The following is a 19,267-nucleotide window of genomic DNA, read 5'->3' as shown; positions in this document are numbered from 1 at the left end:
ATCTTAATAGAAAGCTATTTCAGATCCGCCCATCCCAATGGTTCTCCCAGGTCTCCCGATGGTGCGAAGGGACGTGCCAGGGAATGGAGCCGCCTGGCGCTCTTCAAAACAGAGACACATTCCTGTCAGAGCCCACTGAGCAACTGTGGAACCCTTGATGCCAGCAGGAAATCTCCACCACATACACCGTCAGGGTGGATGGCGAGCGACCCTTATCCAACAGGCCCTGTAGGAAGACCAAGATAGAGGCGACCGGGCAACGAATGGCCTCAAGTTCCCATCCCCGGCACCGGGCCTCAAACAGTGTCCACCGATTCACGTACAAGCCCTGTGTGGCAGGGGCACGAGCACTGGAAACAGTGCGTCCAACAGCCCCCCCGCCAAACTCAGAGAAGGAGACTCCGAGCCCTGCAGTGGCCACACCCACAGCTGCAGGCACTCTGGCCTGGGATGCAACGACCAGTTGTGACAGGAGATCCCACCTGGAGGGCAGAGGAACGGGAGAGCTGCAACAGAGCCTGTGCAGCAACGGGAACCAAACCCTCCCCAGCCAAAACGGAGCCACCAGGAGGAGACGGTGACCCCCGTGAAGGACCCTCATCAGTGTTGGAAAGATCAGGGGAATGGGAGGGAAGGCATACAGGGGAGACCGGGGCCAGTCATGCGCCAGCGCATCCTGCCCCAGTGGACCATCGCCGTTCTTGAGGTAAAATCACAGGGGACAATGGGCGTACCCCCTGGACGCAAACAAATCTACCGCAGCCCTGCCGAACAATGCCCAATGGTGGTCGACCACCTGCGGGTGGAGCTGCAACTCCCCGGCCCAGGGCCGCCGGCGAGACAGAAGATCGACCACCAAGTTCTGCGTGCCTGGAATGTGTGCAGCCCCCAAGCTGAGAAACCGTGGGGCAGCCCAGGACAGAAGCTGCCGCATCAGTGACACCAGCGTCCGAGAACGCATCCGCCCATGCGGTTGATGTGGTGAACCACAGTGGTGCTGTCAGAACGCACCAACACATGTCTGTGCTGCAGCACTGGTAAGAAGTGTTCCAACGCAAACTGCACTCCCAACAGTGCCAGCGCATTGATGTGGTCCAGGCACAACGTTGTGGCCCATGTCCCCTGAGCCGAACGCCCCTGCCACGTCACGCCCCACCCTGTGAGAGACGCGTCATTGTGGACCACCTCCCTCCGAGATGGAAGGGAGCCCAGTGAAACACCCGCCACAATCCACGCCCTGTCCCTCCACTGGGACAGGGATTCGAGGCAGGGAGTCGACACACGGAGTCGTCTGTACCTGTGCACAAACCTGGAGGGATCCAAGCAAAACCCGTCGAGCCACAATTGTATTGGCCTCAGGGAAAGCAGCCCCGGAATGATTGTGGAGGCAGCAGTGAGCTTCCCCAGAAGACACAGGTACAGGATGAACGGCAGGAGTCTGCCAGCGCGGAAGACGCCCAGCATATCCATGATACTGTCTTCTCTTGGGACAGAGGGCCAAGTGAGCATCGTTACCGAATCCAACTCCACCCCCAGAAACACCATGTGTTGCGCGGGAATGAGATTGCTCTTGGCCAGATTCACCCGCAGGCCCAGCCGTGTGGCATGATCTCAGACTGCCTGGGTGTTCCATACTGCCTGAGCCTGAGAGGGGCGCACACTAGCCCATCATCTATGTACGGGAGGATCTTCAGCCCGGTCGCCTACAGCGGAGCCAGCGGAGCAGCACACAACGGGAAAACACCCTGGGTGACAGGGAGAGGCCAAACGCAAGGACGCGAAACCGGTAATGGCAACCCCTGAACGCAAATGCAGGAACTGCCGATGCCCGCTGCACCGATGCACGCTGTCGGGGGGTTGCTCCCACAGCAGGTGACACCCCCGACTGCCTAGTAGATTCCCGACGTGCCGTCGAGGCACCACAGGCTGGCGCAGGGTGCCTATATGGATGCCCACAAGCCGGTGCCTCGGCTGAGTGGCTTGGGCAGTGCATTCAAGCACCGCAGTGGAAGCCGTACCAAAAAGTTCACCATGAACAACTGGAACGACTTAAGGGTCCTCCGACACGCCTCCAACAGCGGGGACTGAGCCAGCCAAATCTGTTGGCATGTAAGCGTAAGCGTAAGCATTAGCGTCGAAAGGAAGCGACCCAGCTCACGCGACATCAATGCGAATGTCTGCAGCAATGCATCCAGCAGACCCAGCGTCTGGTCCCCGACCGCTGAGGACTCCAGCATGGCTGAAAGTCCCAACAGGAAATGGGACAAGGAGTTACCCATCTGTCCCCCATGCATACCTGCATCAGAAGCCCTACGTAGGAGCTCGTCAGTCAGCCGACACTGTGAGTCAGATCAGCGAGGGTCAGATTGAAGGGCCTCCTCAGGAGAAACAATCAAAGAAGCAATGGCCGGCTCCACAGGGAGCATGTGGCCCAGGCCATATTGAAGTGCACCCTGCATGGCTGCCAGAGCCCTGCTGTCAGACGTCAACCATGACAGCGAACTGGTATCAGTCCAACAGGCATGCAGCTGCTTGACATGCTCCGAGGACGGAGGGACAGCACAAGCCAGCCGCGCCCTCTGGTGCCTAAAGAAAACGCTATCTGATGCTTCTGGGACCCGCAGAACGTCAAGATGTGAGAGCAGGGTGAGAGCAGCGCAGACCACCGAGTTGCCAAGGGCCTCGTCACACTCCTGGAGACCAATGGAGGTGTGAGACCCACACTCCGAGGACCAGTGTCGGGTCGGACTCACTCTTTTTGTGTCTCTTCCGGGTAGCCCCCGCCGGGGTCCCCATAGCCGGGCACTTCGGCCGAGCGGCAGGGATGAAATCAGACAGCGCATCAGTCGGCAGCCCCAGAGCGGTAAGGCGGGAAACGTGCACCGCTCGGGGCCCAATAAAGCAGTTAGGGCAAGCCTGCTCCGTAAGCCCCTGGCGCAGATGCTCAACGCCCAGACAGGACAGCAAAGGTCATGACCATTGTCCTGTTGGAGAGGCACCCAACAGGCCCTCCAGGCTAGATTGTCCATCCTGGCATCACACCCGAAGCTGCAATCCAGTCGGGTCGGGCAGAGAACGCCCCCCACGACCAGAGTAGAAAGGAAGCATGCCGAATCAGGTTGGGCAGAAGACGTCCCCCGTGACCCAGGACCCAAGGGGCACCGCCGTACATGCCCCCCCCCCCCCCCCCGCAGGCTGCCGAGCAGAGACGCACCAGCCGCAGGGAAATCCACAACACAGAGCAGAACGAAAAAGGCCACTTGTGGAGAAAGTGAAAAAGAAAAAGCAAGTAGCCACACACGGCGTCACAGACACACGCCTACACACGCTGTACTGGAGCCACAAATTAACTCACGCAAGCCGAACACAGCTGCTGGAAAACACAGTACTCACCACTCCGTCCGCTCCGGAAGAAGAAAGCAGATGAAAATGAAGCCAGCGGTCAGTGCCCGCACCTGCGTAGAAACACGCTGGCCAGCCGAGGCGCCTGTGCAGCCCCTGAAGGGAAACAATGTTGCAACTCCGACCGAAGTCACGAGGCTCCCAGCAACAAGCGGCAGAAAAACGCTGGTATACGAGCATAAGCTCACCAGTCCTGATCTCGAACCACTGCGAAGCGAGAAAAGAAAAAGGGACTGGCTTCCGGTGTCACGTGACTTATATAGGTGCCCGTAGGTCACCGGGAGGTCACAGGTGACTTTGTTTGTATACATTCTCGACCTGCGAATGCGCAAAGATGATCATTCAGTGCTTTATGCACCGCCTCTGGCGGTCTGACAGGATGAAATAGAACTGAACACATCACTGCGGTCTGAGCATCGGCGATGCTGCCATGCAAGCTGACGACTGACATTTCATTGTTTTGCACCAGAAGCAGCGTGTCCATCAACTGCCAAATTCCCCATGATGCACCACTCAGCAGTATCTATCTACGAGTCAGACTGTCTATTTTTTCCCCAAGGAAGGTGAAGCCGTGACCTGCCCTTCTCACTCTCTAATCAGTAATTAATCACTGTACATTGTCGTCATTTCCTGCAATAACTGTTTGGTTTTTGTGAAAATGTGAATATCTTCATCTGCAAAACAAAGTATAAATTTAAATATTATCATGAACGAAAATGATTTTGTGAGAACACCACCCTTTTCATAATCAGCACCACAATTAAGAAAATGTTTCAACCCATGGGTTTAAAAAACAAACAAAAATGACAAAGAATGTCAACAATAAATGCATAAACATTAAATCTCTCGGGAAGTCGTGTGAACAGCTACTCTGGACTTAATGGTGACATCTGCAGAGCGTTTAATTATGTGGAATGACAGGACAATACATTAATATAGTAACGCTCCTCCAGGGCCTGAATCACACGCTCCAATGCCATCCTGAGGATCATGAACACTGTTGGAGGCAGGCAGTTCATGACTGTGACTGGTTTGTCAAGAGGACCCAACAAGTGGGTGAGACTGTGGAGGTGTTTGTCCAGAGGCTGTATGATCTCGTGCAGCATCGTGAGTCTTGCAACAGTAAGGACCTTCTAAATGAAGGTAATGAAGTCAAACAATCCACCAAAAATATTCTTAATTTTAAGATTTGACACTGTCATTTTGGCCAGTTTTTCCCATGATAGTGTCAAATAACGGTTTTTGGTATAATAATGCTGAACTGCAGACATTTCATGCATGTCAGGATCAATGTATTGAGATTTCTTAGTGAGGCAATACTGTCAATACAATTTATGAAGTTTACAAGGGCTGGCCAAGAGAATTCAGATGAAAAACACCAAATTTTAAAGGCAATATAGTTTATTCTCCCATGCAACGTTGCATAGGAAACACATTAGATGGATAAAAATAAAGGTTAAAGTTCCTTGGACTTTGTCATTGTGGTCAGTCAAAGAGTGTAGACATAAGAAGCATGTCCTCCAAGCCCAAACAGGACAGTCGGTGTTCATCTGTTTGACACTCTTCTGTTGTGGGCCAGTACTCAACCCAGGTCTTCTCATCAAGCACGTACTGAAACCTGAAGAGAGAAAAACAGGAGTTCATGATGAACTGATGTGAGAATAAATGATAGACTCATGGACCAAATTGTTGGTAGCCTTTGTTTAATGAAAGAAAAATTCACAGTGGTCACAGAAAAAACTTGAATCTGACGAAAGTAATAATAACAACAAAAATAATAATCTATTTTTTTTTTTTTTTACCCTTGTCCTGTTCGGCAGTTGGGGCGTGCAATATTGTATGATTGTAGCCTTTTACTATCCGAACAGATTTTAATGTTAGCAGGAGGAGGAGACTGAATCTCCTCCTGCTGCTGCCTTTATTTAAAGCTGGCCTCTGGCATGGCTGCCGGACAGGACCGGGACGGAAACGCTCAGAGAGCGAGAGACAGAAGAGAGAAAGATAGAAAGATAAAGAGAGGGAGAACGGGAGGTGGGAGCACAATCTATGTACAAATTCACGATGCAAAACAGTGTTGTCGACGCACCACACATAACCAAGAATCATCATCACCAACAATCGTCATCACCAACAATCTGGACAACACCAAAACAGAGTCGACAACCAACACAAAAACTGACACAACCATACATATACGTATATATATAATTTTTTTTTTTTTTTTTTTGTGAGAATAGAGCTCGTAGTAACTAGTAGCAAACTCGGGGCGTGCATCAAGAGAAGGCTACTACAGATCACCATTAGTCTAACCACCACAAGAACACAAGGTAACCCAGTATGTGAAGAGGGATTAAAAATCAGCATGATCATGCAAATGTGATGGTGATGGTGATGTGGACAGTGATCATGCATATATGACCTCTGAAGGCCAGAAGCAGGCCAGAGAGGCCCTCAGAGCCCAGACAGCCGGCGGTCATCCCAGAGCCCGGATCCAGGCCGCTCCCCCAGGCAGACACCCCCACTCCGGTTCAGAAATGGCGCAGGGGGAAGCCCTGGCCGAGAACCCCGGCGGTCCCGGGGCCCGGGCTCCGCGGAGCCACGACCGGCAGGAGCCGGTCCACCCTGGGCGGCGGACGCCCGGGGCGGGCAGAGCCGAGAGCCCAAGGCCCAAGGACCGCCACCCCCCCCCCCCCCCCCCCCCCCCCCCCCCCAGGACCAGGGCGGACAGCAACCATGGCCAAAGAGCCACCAATTCAGGAAGCACACACCCATCATGCATCAGGAGGAGTGGAGGTGAGGACAGACAGGGGGCAGCGGAAGGACCCAGACCCAGGGCCCACCGCCCCCAGGCCCACCGGGACCACCCCCCACAGGGCACCACACTCTCTCCCCACATACATACCTCCAATCGCCCACACATATACACCCACACATACAGACATACATACTTACAGATACACAAAAACACACACATGCTCACAGAAACATACACACACATACATACACACACATACAAAATCACACACATATACATACATATCCAGATACACACCCACACACTCACATACACATACATACATACCCACTCATACAAAAACATACATACTCACACATTCACACATACACACCCACACACATATACACATGCACGTACACGCACACCCACCACCACCACCCCCCTAACCCCCACCGCCCACCACCACCCACTAATTAAAGTCAGACATTGTTTTTCAACCATGCTTCAACAGAATTATTTTAAAAAATGAACTTATGAAACAAGCCTGGACAAAAATGATGGTACCCCGAGAAAAGACTGAAAATGATGTGACCAAAGGGACATGTCAGTCCAAGGTGTGCCCACTAACTAGCATCACAGGTGTCTACAATCTTGTAATCAGTCAGTGGCTCATATAGAGGGTGACAGGGAGTCACATGACATGTACCACACTCAACATGGACCAGAGGAAGCAAAGGAAAGCATTGTCTCAGGAGATCAGAAAGAAAATGATAGACAGGCATGTTAAAGGTAAAGGCTGTAAGACCATCTCCAAGCAGTTTGATGTTCCTGTGACAACAGCTGCACATATTCAGAAATTCAAGATTCATGGGACTATAGCCAGCCTTCCTGGACGCGGCAGGAGGAAAATTGATGGCAAATCGAAGAGACAGACAAGAAGAATGGTAACAAGAGCCCAGAAAAACTTCTTAAGAGATTAAAGGTGAACTTCAAGCTCAAGGAACATCAGTGTCAGATCACACCGTCTGTCGGTGTTTGAACCAAAGTGTACTTCATGGAAGACGACCAATTGTTGAAAACAAATCATGAAAAAGCCAGACTGGAATTTGCCAAACTACATGTGGACATGCCACAAAGCTTCTGTGAGAATGTCCCATGGACAGATGAGACAACAATGGAAGTTTTTGCCAAGGCATATCAGCTCTATGTTCACAGAAGGAAAAATGAAGCATATCAAGAAAAGAACACTGTCCCTACTGTGGAACATGGAGGAGGCTCTGTTATGTTCTGGGGCTGCTTTGCTGCATCTGGCACAGGGTGTCTTGAATCTGTGCAGGGTGCAATGAAATCTCAAGACTATCAAGGGATTCTAGAGAGAAATGTGCTGCCAGTGTCAGAAAGCTTGGTCTCAGGTCATGGGTCTTGCAACGGGACTCAAAACATGCAGCTCAAAGCACCCAAGAGGAAAACACTGGACTATTCTCAAGTGGCCTTCCACGAGCCCTGACCTAAATCCTATCCTACATCTTCCGAAGGACCTGAAACATGCCGTCTGGAAAAGGCACCCTTCCAACCTGAGGCAACTGGAGAAGTTTGCTCATGAGGAGTGGTCGAAATACCTGCTGAAAGGTGCAGAAGTCTCATTGACAGTTACAGGAATGGTTTGACAGCAGTCATTGCCTCAAGAGGTTGTGCAACTAAATATTAAGTTGAGGGTAGCATCATTTTTGTCCAGGCTTGTTTCATGAATTTTTTTTTTTTTTTTTAATAATTCTGTTGAAGCACTGTGTGACTTTCGTTGGTTCAATTTCATGGAATTTTTATTTATTACTACCTTTGTCAGATTGAAGTTGTTTCTCTGACCACTGTGAGTTTTTCTTTCATTAAACGAAGGGTACCAACAATTTTTTTCCACGTCTGGTTATAGTAGAAAAGTCTGACTGCACGTACGTCTGCGCTTGGTCATCTCTGAGGATGTCTCGGGACGAGCCCATGATGAGGTATGTTTTACCCTTTTGAAGACCTAAAGCAGCTCTGCAGTGCTGATGGCTGAGGAACGGGCGCAGTTTATCCACAGGAGCATTATCAGTGTCTCCTGCAATTATGACAGCAAAGACAACTTACATTAATTCCATTTTAAAGACAATTAATGCCTTCCTGCCTCCGCACGAGAGTCAATCGTTTGAGAAACTGTATTCTTATCAGTCAGCTGCTTTTAGCTTAATTAACTCGGTAGAACGAAAAAGGCTCGTGCGATGAGATGCAAGTAGCAACCAGTGAATAGATGTCAGGATGAACGAGTTCATGTCTCATACGAGCAGGAGCTTTATTAAGATCCTCTCTCTTACACATGTACAAGAGATCTGCAGATAAAAACAGAGGTATAAAGACTGCATGGCCTTTTACAGGCTAAAGAAACTATTGAAAGTTAAAGATACTCACCTTCTTTGATGACGTACAGTATTCTCATAGCGTAAGTGTCTGTGGACAGATCAGCGACTGTCTCCTCCAGCTGTACTTTGTATGCTGTTTAAAAAGTGAGAGGCGGCTTTGTTCTGATATGTCCTTTCCCACATAGAGAGAGACTTTCATTCATGGCAAGAAATACGAATGGTTTCTTACCAAAATCAGTTTTGCTGGTCAGTGTTGCCTCACAAATCTTAGCGCTCCGCTCATCATTGCTGATTTTGCCCTTCTTCTGCGTACTGCAGCTCCCTGGAAGCAAAAACACCAAGACCAAGTGTCAAGGTTCTTCTTTTGAGGTCAAAAAAGACAAAGAGACGGTGTTTTACTCTTCAGGTTGTATCACCCAAAATGCTGAATGTCATTCACCTTCAGCGCAGGTGTATTCACCACCTCTGCAGAGCAACAGAGGCTGTCTGGCTTTCCTCTCTGGATGGGAGAAATTCACACCTTGTGCTTCTGCAACAAGACAAAATGAAGGACTCTTCGCACCGACGTTGCTGATAATTTGCAGAAACAGAAAGCACCAGGTTACCTGGGATGAGCTTGACTGACATGTTGACCCTCTGACAGTCACTCTGTTTTTCTTGAGACGGAGCGTAGTACACGGACACCATCTGAAACAGATGGAAGAATAATGTAAATCTTAGCAACGTTCACAAAAGCTTGAAATTATATTGAGGAAACACAAAACTGATGTCTCACTTTTACGATTGCTGCTCCTGATCCTGTGGCTCTCACCAGCACGTCCTGATTTATTCCATTACTCTGTTGAGGTTTTAAGATGCACACACACATGCAGAAAGGTTAGAAGGCATCACAGGCATGTTTCCTGAATGTGAATGGAGGAGTGTGCTTCCACCTTCAATGTTCTTGTGAGGTGGTGGTTTTCTCTGTTCACGTTGAACTTGTAAGGCTTCGGCTTTCCCGGCATCAAAATGTCCACGTTCAGGTCGTACTCTGGTTTTTCAGCACTGATCCAGTACTCTGATAGAGCCTGGTACACCATGACTGTCATCTGGAGAGAAAAACAAGGAAGAAAAAATGTGAGGCGAGGAAAGTCCACAATAAAAACAATCCACTGGGGACAAACAGAGGACAGAAAGTTTTGTTGTACCTGGGTTGATCCAAAGCCTTCGCTCACAAGCTGCTGGTTGAACCATGTCACTACAGGCCTGGCATCTTCAAAAGCCTTCATGAACAGAAGAGTAAGATTCAGGTGCCTCAGGTTGGAAACCACTGGTGTAGACGATAAATGAATGAGTGTAACCTGCATCCATCCTCATCATCATCACGTACCAATATTCCCGTAAGCCACTCATCATCAAACTGTGAGCTCAGGCTCGCTGCCTTCCCAGCCTATAGGTTTGCTTACCCGGGTCTTGACCAGAGCCAGGAGAGCGTACGCTGTGGCCTCCAGTGTGTATCGATGTCCCTTAGCTACAGGCCAGTGAGACAAATCTGGAAGGACAACACATCATCAGTAGGGTAAAACTGACCTGTCTCACGACGGTCACTGTGCTGTACATGAAAGATGCCTCATCCAGCAGACTGATACATACTCTTCATGTATCAGTCTTTAAAAATGCTTTATCAAGGTTAGTCTGGTGAAGATACGATGATTTTAGGTCTAAAGTGGTGCTCTGATGTTTTATGTTTTTGTTTGTTTTTGCTTATTTTTCACACATCTGCAGCACTTACTGTGTTAATCCGTTCACTAAAAGGTATTCTTAAAGCATTTCCCTCTGGAATTAGAAGTATTTAAATTGTGTGTGAATATCTGCTTGGTATAATCCGCTGTGAACACACCTGAGGAAACAAATCTGTAGAGGACCTCCCGGTTGAGTTTGCCTTCATTGGCCAGCGCGTAGGAAGTCATGGCGACGGCGTAAGGATTGGTGAGGCTGTTCAGACGCCTCTCCAGGTAACTCACTGCTTTGTTTATGCTGAATGACAGACTCTAGAAAGATGGAGAAAGCAGGAAACATAACACAGGATAGACACGAGGTATTAAACACACGTGTAGGGAAACAGGCATCAGGGTTGGAGGTTTGCATAAATAGCTCTACAATTACCACAGTTTAATGCAAATAACAAATAAATGAAGCAAATGTAAGAGAAGACAGTGCATGCTGGTGGCATCCTCACAAAAACGGTAACAGCACATAGCGCCCGTGACTCCTGCATTGCGATCAGCTTGAAGGCCGTCATGGAGGCGTCTGAATCTCTTCCCTTTACGTCTCCCTACGCAGACAGAATCCCAATCACATATACCATGCTCACATCAATGTCACTTTAAAAGATGAATCTGTTGTAGCTTCGTTATTCATCTCAGAGGGAAAATCAGAATGCACAATCATTTCACTCACAGTCATTTCTGCGTGGCTCACGGTTCCAACTTCTCGAAACATGCCGTCGGGCTGCTGCGTGTTAAGGATTAAATACTTGATGGCATCACAGATCACTTCTTCCTGCACGATCACCAGACTATGGGCCATGGTAAACACCTTAGCAGCATAGGCTGTCAGCCTTAAAGGGGAGAGAATTTCTTATTAATTTAATTTGGAATTACATGTGTGTTCAGTTTTTTTTTTTTTTTGTGGAATGGAGGTGCACAGGTGAAGGTTGTGAATGAAAGATGGAGATCTGGAATTCTCACCAGGAGCTGCTCGGGCGAGTCGGAAACACGGTAAAAGACCCATCCCTTTTACGGTAAGTCAACTCCCGACTGTAGCCTGGGCAAAACAAAGAAACGCAGCCTTTTCAATAGCTCTGTTATCAAATATGTGTAGTTATACTTCTATGGCAGCATAGGCATAGTCATTCCCATGCCGTGTGATTTATGATGCATGTGTGCTTGACTGAGTTACCAGTCTTGATGTGTTGAAGGGCTTCAGCACGTCTCTGAAAGCCGACGGTCTCCCACTGGTTGGTTCTGTCCAGATATATGGTTGCAATGACAGCCCGAGTCATGTGGCTCAAGTTCTCCTCTCCATAGCCTACGGGCAGGTAGATCAGTGCGCCCATGGACTTCCCACTGATGACATTCTCCACGAGACCTGAAACATCTTCTCTTCCTGCACAAACACACTGGCCCTCATTCATCCATCTTGAGTAGAAACAAGAGCAGATCTGAGCGCTGATTTCACCGTACGACAGTACACACGTGAAGATTCACCAAACTTTTGTATCTGATCAATCTCAGTATACGAATAATCAGGTGTCTTGGAGGCGTCTGTAAGCTTTGATAGACAGGTAACGCTCTGATGGAGGATGTGGACACTGGACCACCATAAGACCACCTTGCATTGGCAGTGCAAGAACAAGATTGGTCCATAAGGCTGTGCTCAATGCATCTGAGGAAGAGGTTGTGGGGTTTTTCTGATTTTCCCATTGACCGGTATGCTTTCAACCTCGATAGTCACAGTGTTTGCATCGTTCCTTATTTCAATGTTTTGGATATACTCCTCCACTGCATATTGCGACCCCCTTTTGCCTCAATTCGGAGGATATTACACTGGTATTCCTCCAAAAAGAATCACTGACACGCACCAGTAAACTTCTCGGTGTCGAGAAGCTTGTTGGACTAGCAACAGTAACTAAGGGGGGTGGGGCTTTTGTGAAAGGTCAATTGGAATATATACATCTACATTTTATACATATATATATATTATATTGATTTATCTTACCTGTCACAGAGATGTGTGTGCTCTGAGGTGAGTTTGGAATCATATTATCGTTTCTGGGAATTTGACTGTTGAGAATTTCTTCTTGTATTCCACCTGAATGGAAAAAGTAGTGGTTAGTTAGTGAGGATGACAAGTGGTAGTTAATGATTTCTGTGGATTCAATTAACTCAACCACACCTTTAGGATCCAGAGTGACGATCTTAGAACTCTTAACAAGTACACCGTTAGGCTAGAAAAACAACACAGACAAGCATTACAGAGCACCATGGATCTGATGGTTCAAATCAAGGTCAACCTGCCTTGTAATCGACAACCTCAAGCTGCTGTGTGGAATCTGACATTGAAGCCGTTACTAAAAACTGGGCTGCTGCACACAGAGCTGTGCTGTTGTGAACATGCCAGTAAAAACACGTATGTTTTTCCCCTCTGAATATGTTTACTTGAAAATTGCTCTTTACAGCTGTATCTGTTTTTTTGTTTTGAACTCAACTGAAGAGGACATTTTACTTTGTACACCCACTCCCACAATAAACTCCAAAAACGGCTGAAGTTCTCACCAAACTTTAAAGCTCAGTGTTTAAATTTGGTAGAAGACATTGAAATGAGGTTTTTACATCTGAATAGAGCAGTGGTTCTCAACCTTCTTGATTTGTGAATCCAACTGAAATGCACCAGCCTCTGCGCCCCCCGTGTTACGAGTGGGCGTGTTGCCGGTGATCTACTAAGGCTGCATGGCTAAAATGGTGCAGACCCCGACTTAGCAGCTGTCACCATGAAGAGTTTTTTTCCAGAGCAGATTGGCTGTAAGTGAAAAATGAAGTTTGAAGCCATGGAGCCAGCGGGACTATGAACACACTTCGAGTAAACTTTTGTTCTTGTCCGTCATTTTGTTGGCGAAGATCGTCACTTTTCCCTCACGCACATTTTTAATTTTCTGTTCTGTTTACAATGAAACATCAGTTTGTGGGTGCTTAATGATCACATTACGTGCTGGCTTGATTTCCATGGGTGCTTTTTTTTTTTTTTTTCAATCCAATCGAAAACAATCGTATTAAAAGCGTCTGTATAGACACCATATAAAGTGATCCCCGTTCAATAATCCCAGGTGAAGCCGATTATTCAGTATCTGTGACATGTGCAAAAGGTCTCTCTCACACTTCCCAGGTTCTGATCTGTAGCTAGCAGTCTTCAGCCCCCGGCAGTGTCCTTTTACCTGCTGGATATTTGCTCAAATCGTGTTCAAACATCTCAATAGCTCAATAGCAAGTGCTTCACTGGTCACTGCTTCGTTGGGCACACTGAGCCAGTGGTAGGCACAAAGAAAAAAAATGTCCTCACTTATGTGGAGACGAGAAAGAATTTGTGTCGGTGTCTCTCACCACCACCCACAGCCTCTTCACGATGCCGTCACTGAGAATGGAGTCCCTGACAGCCGCTTTGACCTCAATCTGGACCTCCCCATCCCTCATGGGGACAATGATGAACGGCACCGATGTTGTGGTTTGGGGTCCTACGTTGACCTCCTGTCGATACCGCCCACGTTTGGACGCTGCACTGCACACGTGCTGCTCCTCCATCAGATCCACTCGCACCTGGAAAGCAACACAAAGACAAACATGAGTGTCAAATAATCCCCACAAGTGGATTCAGGCTGCTGATATGATCTGTACATGGAAAAGGCTGAGGACACTAAAACTGTATGTACTTGGTTCATATCCTGTTACTTGTATTTGAAAATGCTTTAAATAATTGTCTTCAGTATATTGAGGCCGTTGAGAGGTGCATGTGTTTAACTTCATTTGCGTCTCTGTAATGTTAAAAGTCATATATATATCTCAGATGCAAAAATTAGACTACATGCACGGACATAAAATCTATAAAATATAATTATAAATCCATCCATCCATTTTCGATGCCGCTTACTCCTTTTTGGGGTCGCAGATGGCTGGAAGCAATCCCAGCTGTTGCGGGCGAGGGTGGGGTACAGACTGGCGACCTGTCCAGGGCATACCCCGCCTTCGCCCATAGCAGCTGGGATCGGCTCCAGCCACCTGCGACCCCGAAAGGGAGCAGCGGCAGAACATGAATGAATGAATGAATGAATAATTATAAGTTTCACATCACACACAGAAATCTATGTGCGTGTTCTCAGTATAGACACAGAGTCCTGCTCACTAAAAGGGTTTGGTGATGGTTTCATCCATCATGCAGAGCAACTAAAACAGACCAATGACATCTAAACAACACTATGAGGGTTGAAATAAATGAAATAATCTCTTTGTCAATTACAATTGTCAATTTCATTTGTCACAAAAAAAACAAAAACTTGTAAATGTTTGAAAAGATGCACATTTTCTATGACAAGGGAATGAGGAAAGGAATCTCAACAGAAAGAAATGAAGTAGTGAAAGTGTTTACTGATACATATCAACAAACTCCTTCAAAAATGACTTCAAATCTATACAAAGGTCTGCTAAAACTTTCTGGGAGTAACACACTAAATATAACATTTAAATGGAAGTCAGAATTTAATCTTGAATTGTCAGCGAGTGACTGGCGATCGATGCAGAACCCAACATATGACAACTCGTCCAAAAAGATGGAGGGGATTTGGTTGGAAAAACATACATCGTTTTGTTAATAAACCACAAATTAAAAATAAACAACTGAGTAGGCTGCCACATTGTTGGAGACATTGTGGGCACCAGAACGCCAGTCACTCACATATTTTAAAATCACGGCATTCTGGGAAATAGTCCTCCAAACCACGAAGGACATTCTTGGATATGGAATTACACATGATCACTGTGTTGTGTACCTGGGGCTGTGTCTGAAGGACACAATGCAATAATCAAAGAGGACATCTGTTCAAAGTCCTGTCTCTTAGAGCGAAAAAGACCATTGCAAAGAATTGGTTGAAATCTGAATCCCCAAAGGAACAATGGCTGAATATTGTGGACGAAAGGCATTCAATGGAAAGACTGACTTATTGAGGACCAAAGCAGAGATCCATGAACCACTAGAATTTGGCACTCAGAGAGCGCAGACCTCCGCCACAGCTCAAATCAGTCACCAACAACAATAAGAACACCATATACATTTTATTTCTCCTCAACACAAACAATGTATGGGAGAAAGCTGTTCGTTGCATGTTCATATCTCAATGTGTTGCTTCACAGTGACTGACACTCCACAATCTCCCTATTTTTGTCTGTTCTGGATCCTGGTATCCGGAATACTTCCGTTCCGTGTCCAATTAGAACACCATATATGAGGGATTGTCAAATGACGGCCCTGAACCATCCAATCCAGCCCACGAGAGGATTCCAACATGAGCACGCATGAACGCACGCACGTACGTATGCACGCATTACCCGGCCACTCGAGCGGACACACGCACCCCGAACTGACGGTTCTCCCCCCCGGTCTGTGGGTGCATGCCTCCATCGCCGCTGGATCCGGCCTGCCGAACCGTCCAATCCGGCCCGCGAGAGGATTCCAACACGCGCGCACACACGCACGCACGTACACACACATTAGTGCATGCCTCTGTTGCCGCCTCACCCCGCGGCGCGCACATGCCGCACAGGCCCCCTGTCTGCGGGCCTGCCCAACTATGTGAAAGACTGCCCTATCTCTCAATGATAAAAATTTTAACAAACCAACCAACCAACAAACCAACAAACCGATGTGATTACATGACCTCCTGGCTGAGGTAATAATGCCAGTTTTGTGACAGAATCAGCAAAATAATTGATTTCTTTTCAAGTCTCACTGGAAAAATTAATTGAAAATAAAAACGAATGCTCTAAATAACTCTTCAGCTTTAGAAAATGAGATAAAATAAAATTAGCTGAGACATACAGTGATTGTATCAGGAGTGTAGTTGTGGAGGATGGCTTGTATTTCCAGCGGCTCTCCTCGGACAGCAGAGAAAGGCAGGCTGAGGTCGATGAAGAATTCTTTACGGACAATAACCTCCAACGGCTCTCCAACACAGATTCCTTTAATAGTGTGGAAGGGGGACAGCATGAGGTGTGTGAAGAGGAGGAGAAGCGCAGGTGAAACGCGTCGGACTGTGAGTTGGGACTGCTCACCGTGAGTCGGCGACAGGCTGATGCCGGTGAGCTGCCAGGTCGTGATGGAGTATGGCAGGAGGACACTTTTCTGAATTGATGTCAGTCCGCTGTGAGACAGAAAACAGTAAGCAAATTTAAACATGAGGCTTCAGAGGTGGAATCCAAAGTTGAATCCCGGAGGACCGCCAGAAGGTGGTGCTGAAAGCACCGAATATTCCCTTTGCACATGCGCAGTTCGAGTACATACACCAAATCAACATCAGTTGTGACTCCTGGCTGACCCTAGAAAGGTCCTTAGTTCCGGTGTCAATCTCAGGTTCTTTTCCTACAGAATCTTCTCACGTGATCACGAGGATTCTGAGTGAGAGAACGCTCTATTTTATCCCTACTGACCGTCAGACGGCGGTGCTGAAAGCACTGAATGACTAATACCAGCGCAGTCATAAGGAATCCCAGAGACCAACCTCACTGAGAAGCCTCTGCAGAGCCAAAGACCACTCCCAGTGGATGGGGAGCGGCAGTGTTTAAAATGCTGTACAAAACGGAAAGGGGTACTCGTACACACCTTATGGTGGAGGGTGGTTCACCACCTGATAAGAATGGCCCTGCCTGAAGAATGCAGAGCCTCTGTCAGGACAGACCGAAGGCTGGTTGGCGGTACGAATTATCCCGGTAGCGTCGATATAGCATCCAGGTAATACCAGTAAGACAAAGGAGATGGTGATCGAAATCAGGGAGAGGACACTACCACCCCCACCGGTGAACATCCAGGGGGAGGACATTGAGACAGTGGACAATTTCAAGTGCCTGGGTGTTCACCTCAACAATAAACTGGACTGCTCCCACAACACCAACACTCTGTACAAGAAGGGCCAGAGTGGCCTCCACCTCCTCAGGAGACTTTGGTCGTTTGGAGTGTGCAGACCTCTGCTCAGAACCTTTTATGACTCTGTGGTAGCCTCTGGTGTCCACTACACCACCGTCTGCTGACGGTGAGTGTTTCTGCTGCTGTTTTTCCCAGCAAAAAGCAGAATTTAATGTTCATGAGCTGCTCTAGCAATGTCGCCATCTTGGAAAAATCGCAGAGCGCAGCTGCACTCTGTTACTATAAATAGCGTGTGACAGACAGTGTCACTCTGGGACCTCAGATTTTTCACAGATATGCACGAGGCTTACCTATAACACATCTGACGGCCAGAAGTCGAAACTCATTACTATTACTATTTTCTGACCAAATTCCGGTTTCTTTTGGGTACCCCCTCGAATATACTTGAACTGCGCATGCGTGAGCGGGACATTCAGTGCATTCAGCACCGCTTTCTGGTGGTCAGTAGGGATGAAATAGAACTCTGGATGTGCATCAAATGACTGGGGTGGACTCACCACGGTCCTCCAGCAGGACAGGGGGGCAGTTTGACATCAGTCCACAGAAAACTTTCAGGGAAACTCCTGCGAGTGACGATGTCAGCGCTGTCCATGTAACGGTCATCGTCTTCTTCTCCTGAAGGGTCAAAGAAATACAATGACCTCCTGCTGAGCCGCCGTCTGTTGCTGCGAGCCAGTTTGACACGGTCCTCCTTGTGGTCAGCTCGCTGCGCTCTCTCTCTGCAGCAGTCCAGAAAGGCCTCCACACAGGCCGGGCCATCGACGATGTGCTCGCTGCGTCTCTCACAGCTGTATGAAGGAGACGTTTCCCTCATACCATCCACGCAGCAGTCCTTCTGCAGCTTGTTCGACTTGTATTTATCAACTGTAAATAAACAGTGAACGCCAGTTAATATCTCTTCACCAACACATGCGAAGACAGCGAAATTACAAGTGTTTTGAAAAGAAAAGACTGAATTTGTAGTAAGTTATCTTGAGCTGTGATTCTCACCTAAAGCGGTGGGAACCTCCATCAGAGGAGACGCTCGCTTCAGTCTTGCTGCCTGAGGTTCTGCACATTTCGGTTCTGAAAAGACATAAAGAAAAGAGGATCGAAGACACGAGTGAGCCGTCAACAAAGGCTAATTCTTTAAAAAACTGTATAATGGCCCTTGAGGTTATTCATGCCTTGTGTTTGTTTAGATTTTTGTCTTTATTTAGGTGTTCTTGTTAGGACATTTTGGCAGATACATATAATTCTTATGTCTTTTTCGAATGTTGATGGTGTACAAAAGATGGACAAAACTTCTGACAGGGCGTTCTGAAATCCAATTTTGAGGATTTGAGCAGTACGTCTCCATATTGAACATCTGAAATCAGATATTTAACAGATAATTTATGTGAAAATCGGACTCTGGTCAAGGCAGTACGGTTGAGGAGGCTAGTGACAGAGACCGAAGCATTTTATGAAACTGGAGACCTTATCTTTGTATTTGCACTCTGAAAATTGGCATTTTTGAATGGGTTCCAAGGAGACTCGGGCTGTTTTTGAAACCAACATCACCAACCCCTGCTGGAATTTCCCCAGAATTACAGCTTTTCTGCTTCTTCCGCGTTTGCTTCATTTTTCACCAGCAGAGGGTGCCACCTGCTTTAGAATGAGGGGGCACAAATCGATCAGACAGTGGATTTGGGGGGAGATATGCATGGTCACCTAGTCTATGAGGAGTTCCTGAAGCAGTTTTGGTCACAAACAGCAGCCCTGCATCATAGAAAACTCCCATGCCGTCCTTCCCTCCGCCTGGTGTGCAGCCAGTGTCGTGCTCCTCCACTTTGTCCCACACCTGAGAGGCAAGCACACAAGATTTAGGCTTACAGTGAACAGAAGGAAGGTGTCCATCTACTGGAGCTTAGATGTATATTCATTTACAAAATGAATGATTCACATAATTGATAGCTTGTGCAAAACTTTGAAATATTATTCTCTTGTCCAGTTTATCTATCTGGCAACAAATACCATGCTTTTTTTGGTG

General features: G+C 47.6%; 1 protein-coding gene across 1 annotated transcript in view; it reads right to left on the bottom strand.

The window, feature by feature from the left end:
• Positions 1 to 4,887: 4,887 nt before the first annotated feature.
• LOC115383628 (complement C3-like) overlaps positions 4,888 to 19,267 on the bottom strand; it is a 28,807-nt gene continuing 14,427 nt past the window's right edge. Inside the window, exons 16-39 of the mRNA XM_030085760.1 lie at positions 18,949 to 19,078; positions 18,247 to 18,321; positions 17,923 to 18,120; positions 17,754 to 17,871; positions 16,389 to 16,477; positions 16,156 to 16,295; positions 13,671 to 13,883; positions 12,469 to 12,520; positions 12,292 to 12,384; positions 11,473 to 11,679; positions 11,262 to 11,337; positions 10,972 to 11,131; positions 10,751 to 10,846; positions 10,412 to 10,562; positions 9,978 to 10,063; positions 9,720 to 9,794; positions 9,465 to 9,620; positions 9,308 to 9,370; positions 9,138 to 9,219; positions 8,972 to 9,061; positions 8,762 to 8,854; positions 8,582 to 8,665; positions 8,090 to 8,234; positions 4,888 to 5,020 (exon numbers count right to left, since the gene is read on the bottom strand). Coding sequence (XP_029941620.1) covers positions 4,888 to 5,020; positions 8,090 to 8,234; positions 8,582 to 8,665; positions 8,762 to 8,854; positions 8,972 to 9,061; positions 9,138 to 9,219; positions 9,308 to 9,370; positions 9,465 to 9,620; positions 9,720 to 9,794; positions 9,978 to 10,063; positions 10,412 to 10,562; positions 10,751 to 10,846; positions 10,972 to 11,131; positions 11,262 to 11,337; positions 11,473 to 11,679; positions 12,292 to 12,384; positions 12,469 to 12,520; positions 13,671 to 13,883; positions 16,156 to 16,295; positions 16,389 to 16,477; positions 17,754 to 17,871; positions 17,923 to 18,120; positions 18,247 to 18,321; positions 18,949 to 19,078 — 2,805 coding nt within the window. The remainder of the gene's footprint in view (positions 5,021 to 8,089; positions 8,235 to 8,581; positions 8,666 to 8,761; positions 8,855 to 8,971; positions 9,062 to 9,137; positions 9,220 to 9,307; positions 9,371 to 9,464; positions 9,621 to 9,719; positions 9,795 to 9,977; positions 10,064 to 10,411; positions 10,563 to 10,750; positions 10,847 to 10,971; positions 11,132 to 11,261; positions 11,338 to 11,472; positions 11,680 to 12,291; positions 12,385 to 12,468; positions 12,521 to 13,670; positions 13,884 to 16,155; positions 16,296 to 16,388; positions 16,478 to 17,753; positions 17,872 to 17,922; positions 18,121 to 18,246; positions 18,322 to 18,948; positions 19,079 to 19,267) is intronic.

The sequence above is a fragment of the Salarias fasciatus genome (genome assembly GCF_902148845.1).
Source record: "Salarias fasciatus chromosome 23 unlocalized genomic scaffold, fSalaFa1.1 super_scaffold_20, whole genome shotgun sequence".
Taxonomy (NCBI): Eukaryota; Metazoa; Chordata; class Actinopteri; order Blenniiformes; family Blenniidae; genus Salarias; species Salarias fasciatus.
This window is presented reverse-complemented; position numbering and strand designations above follow the sequence as displayed.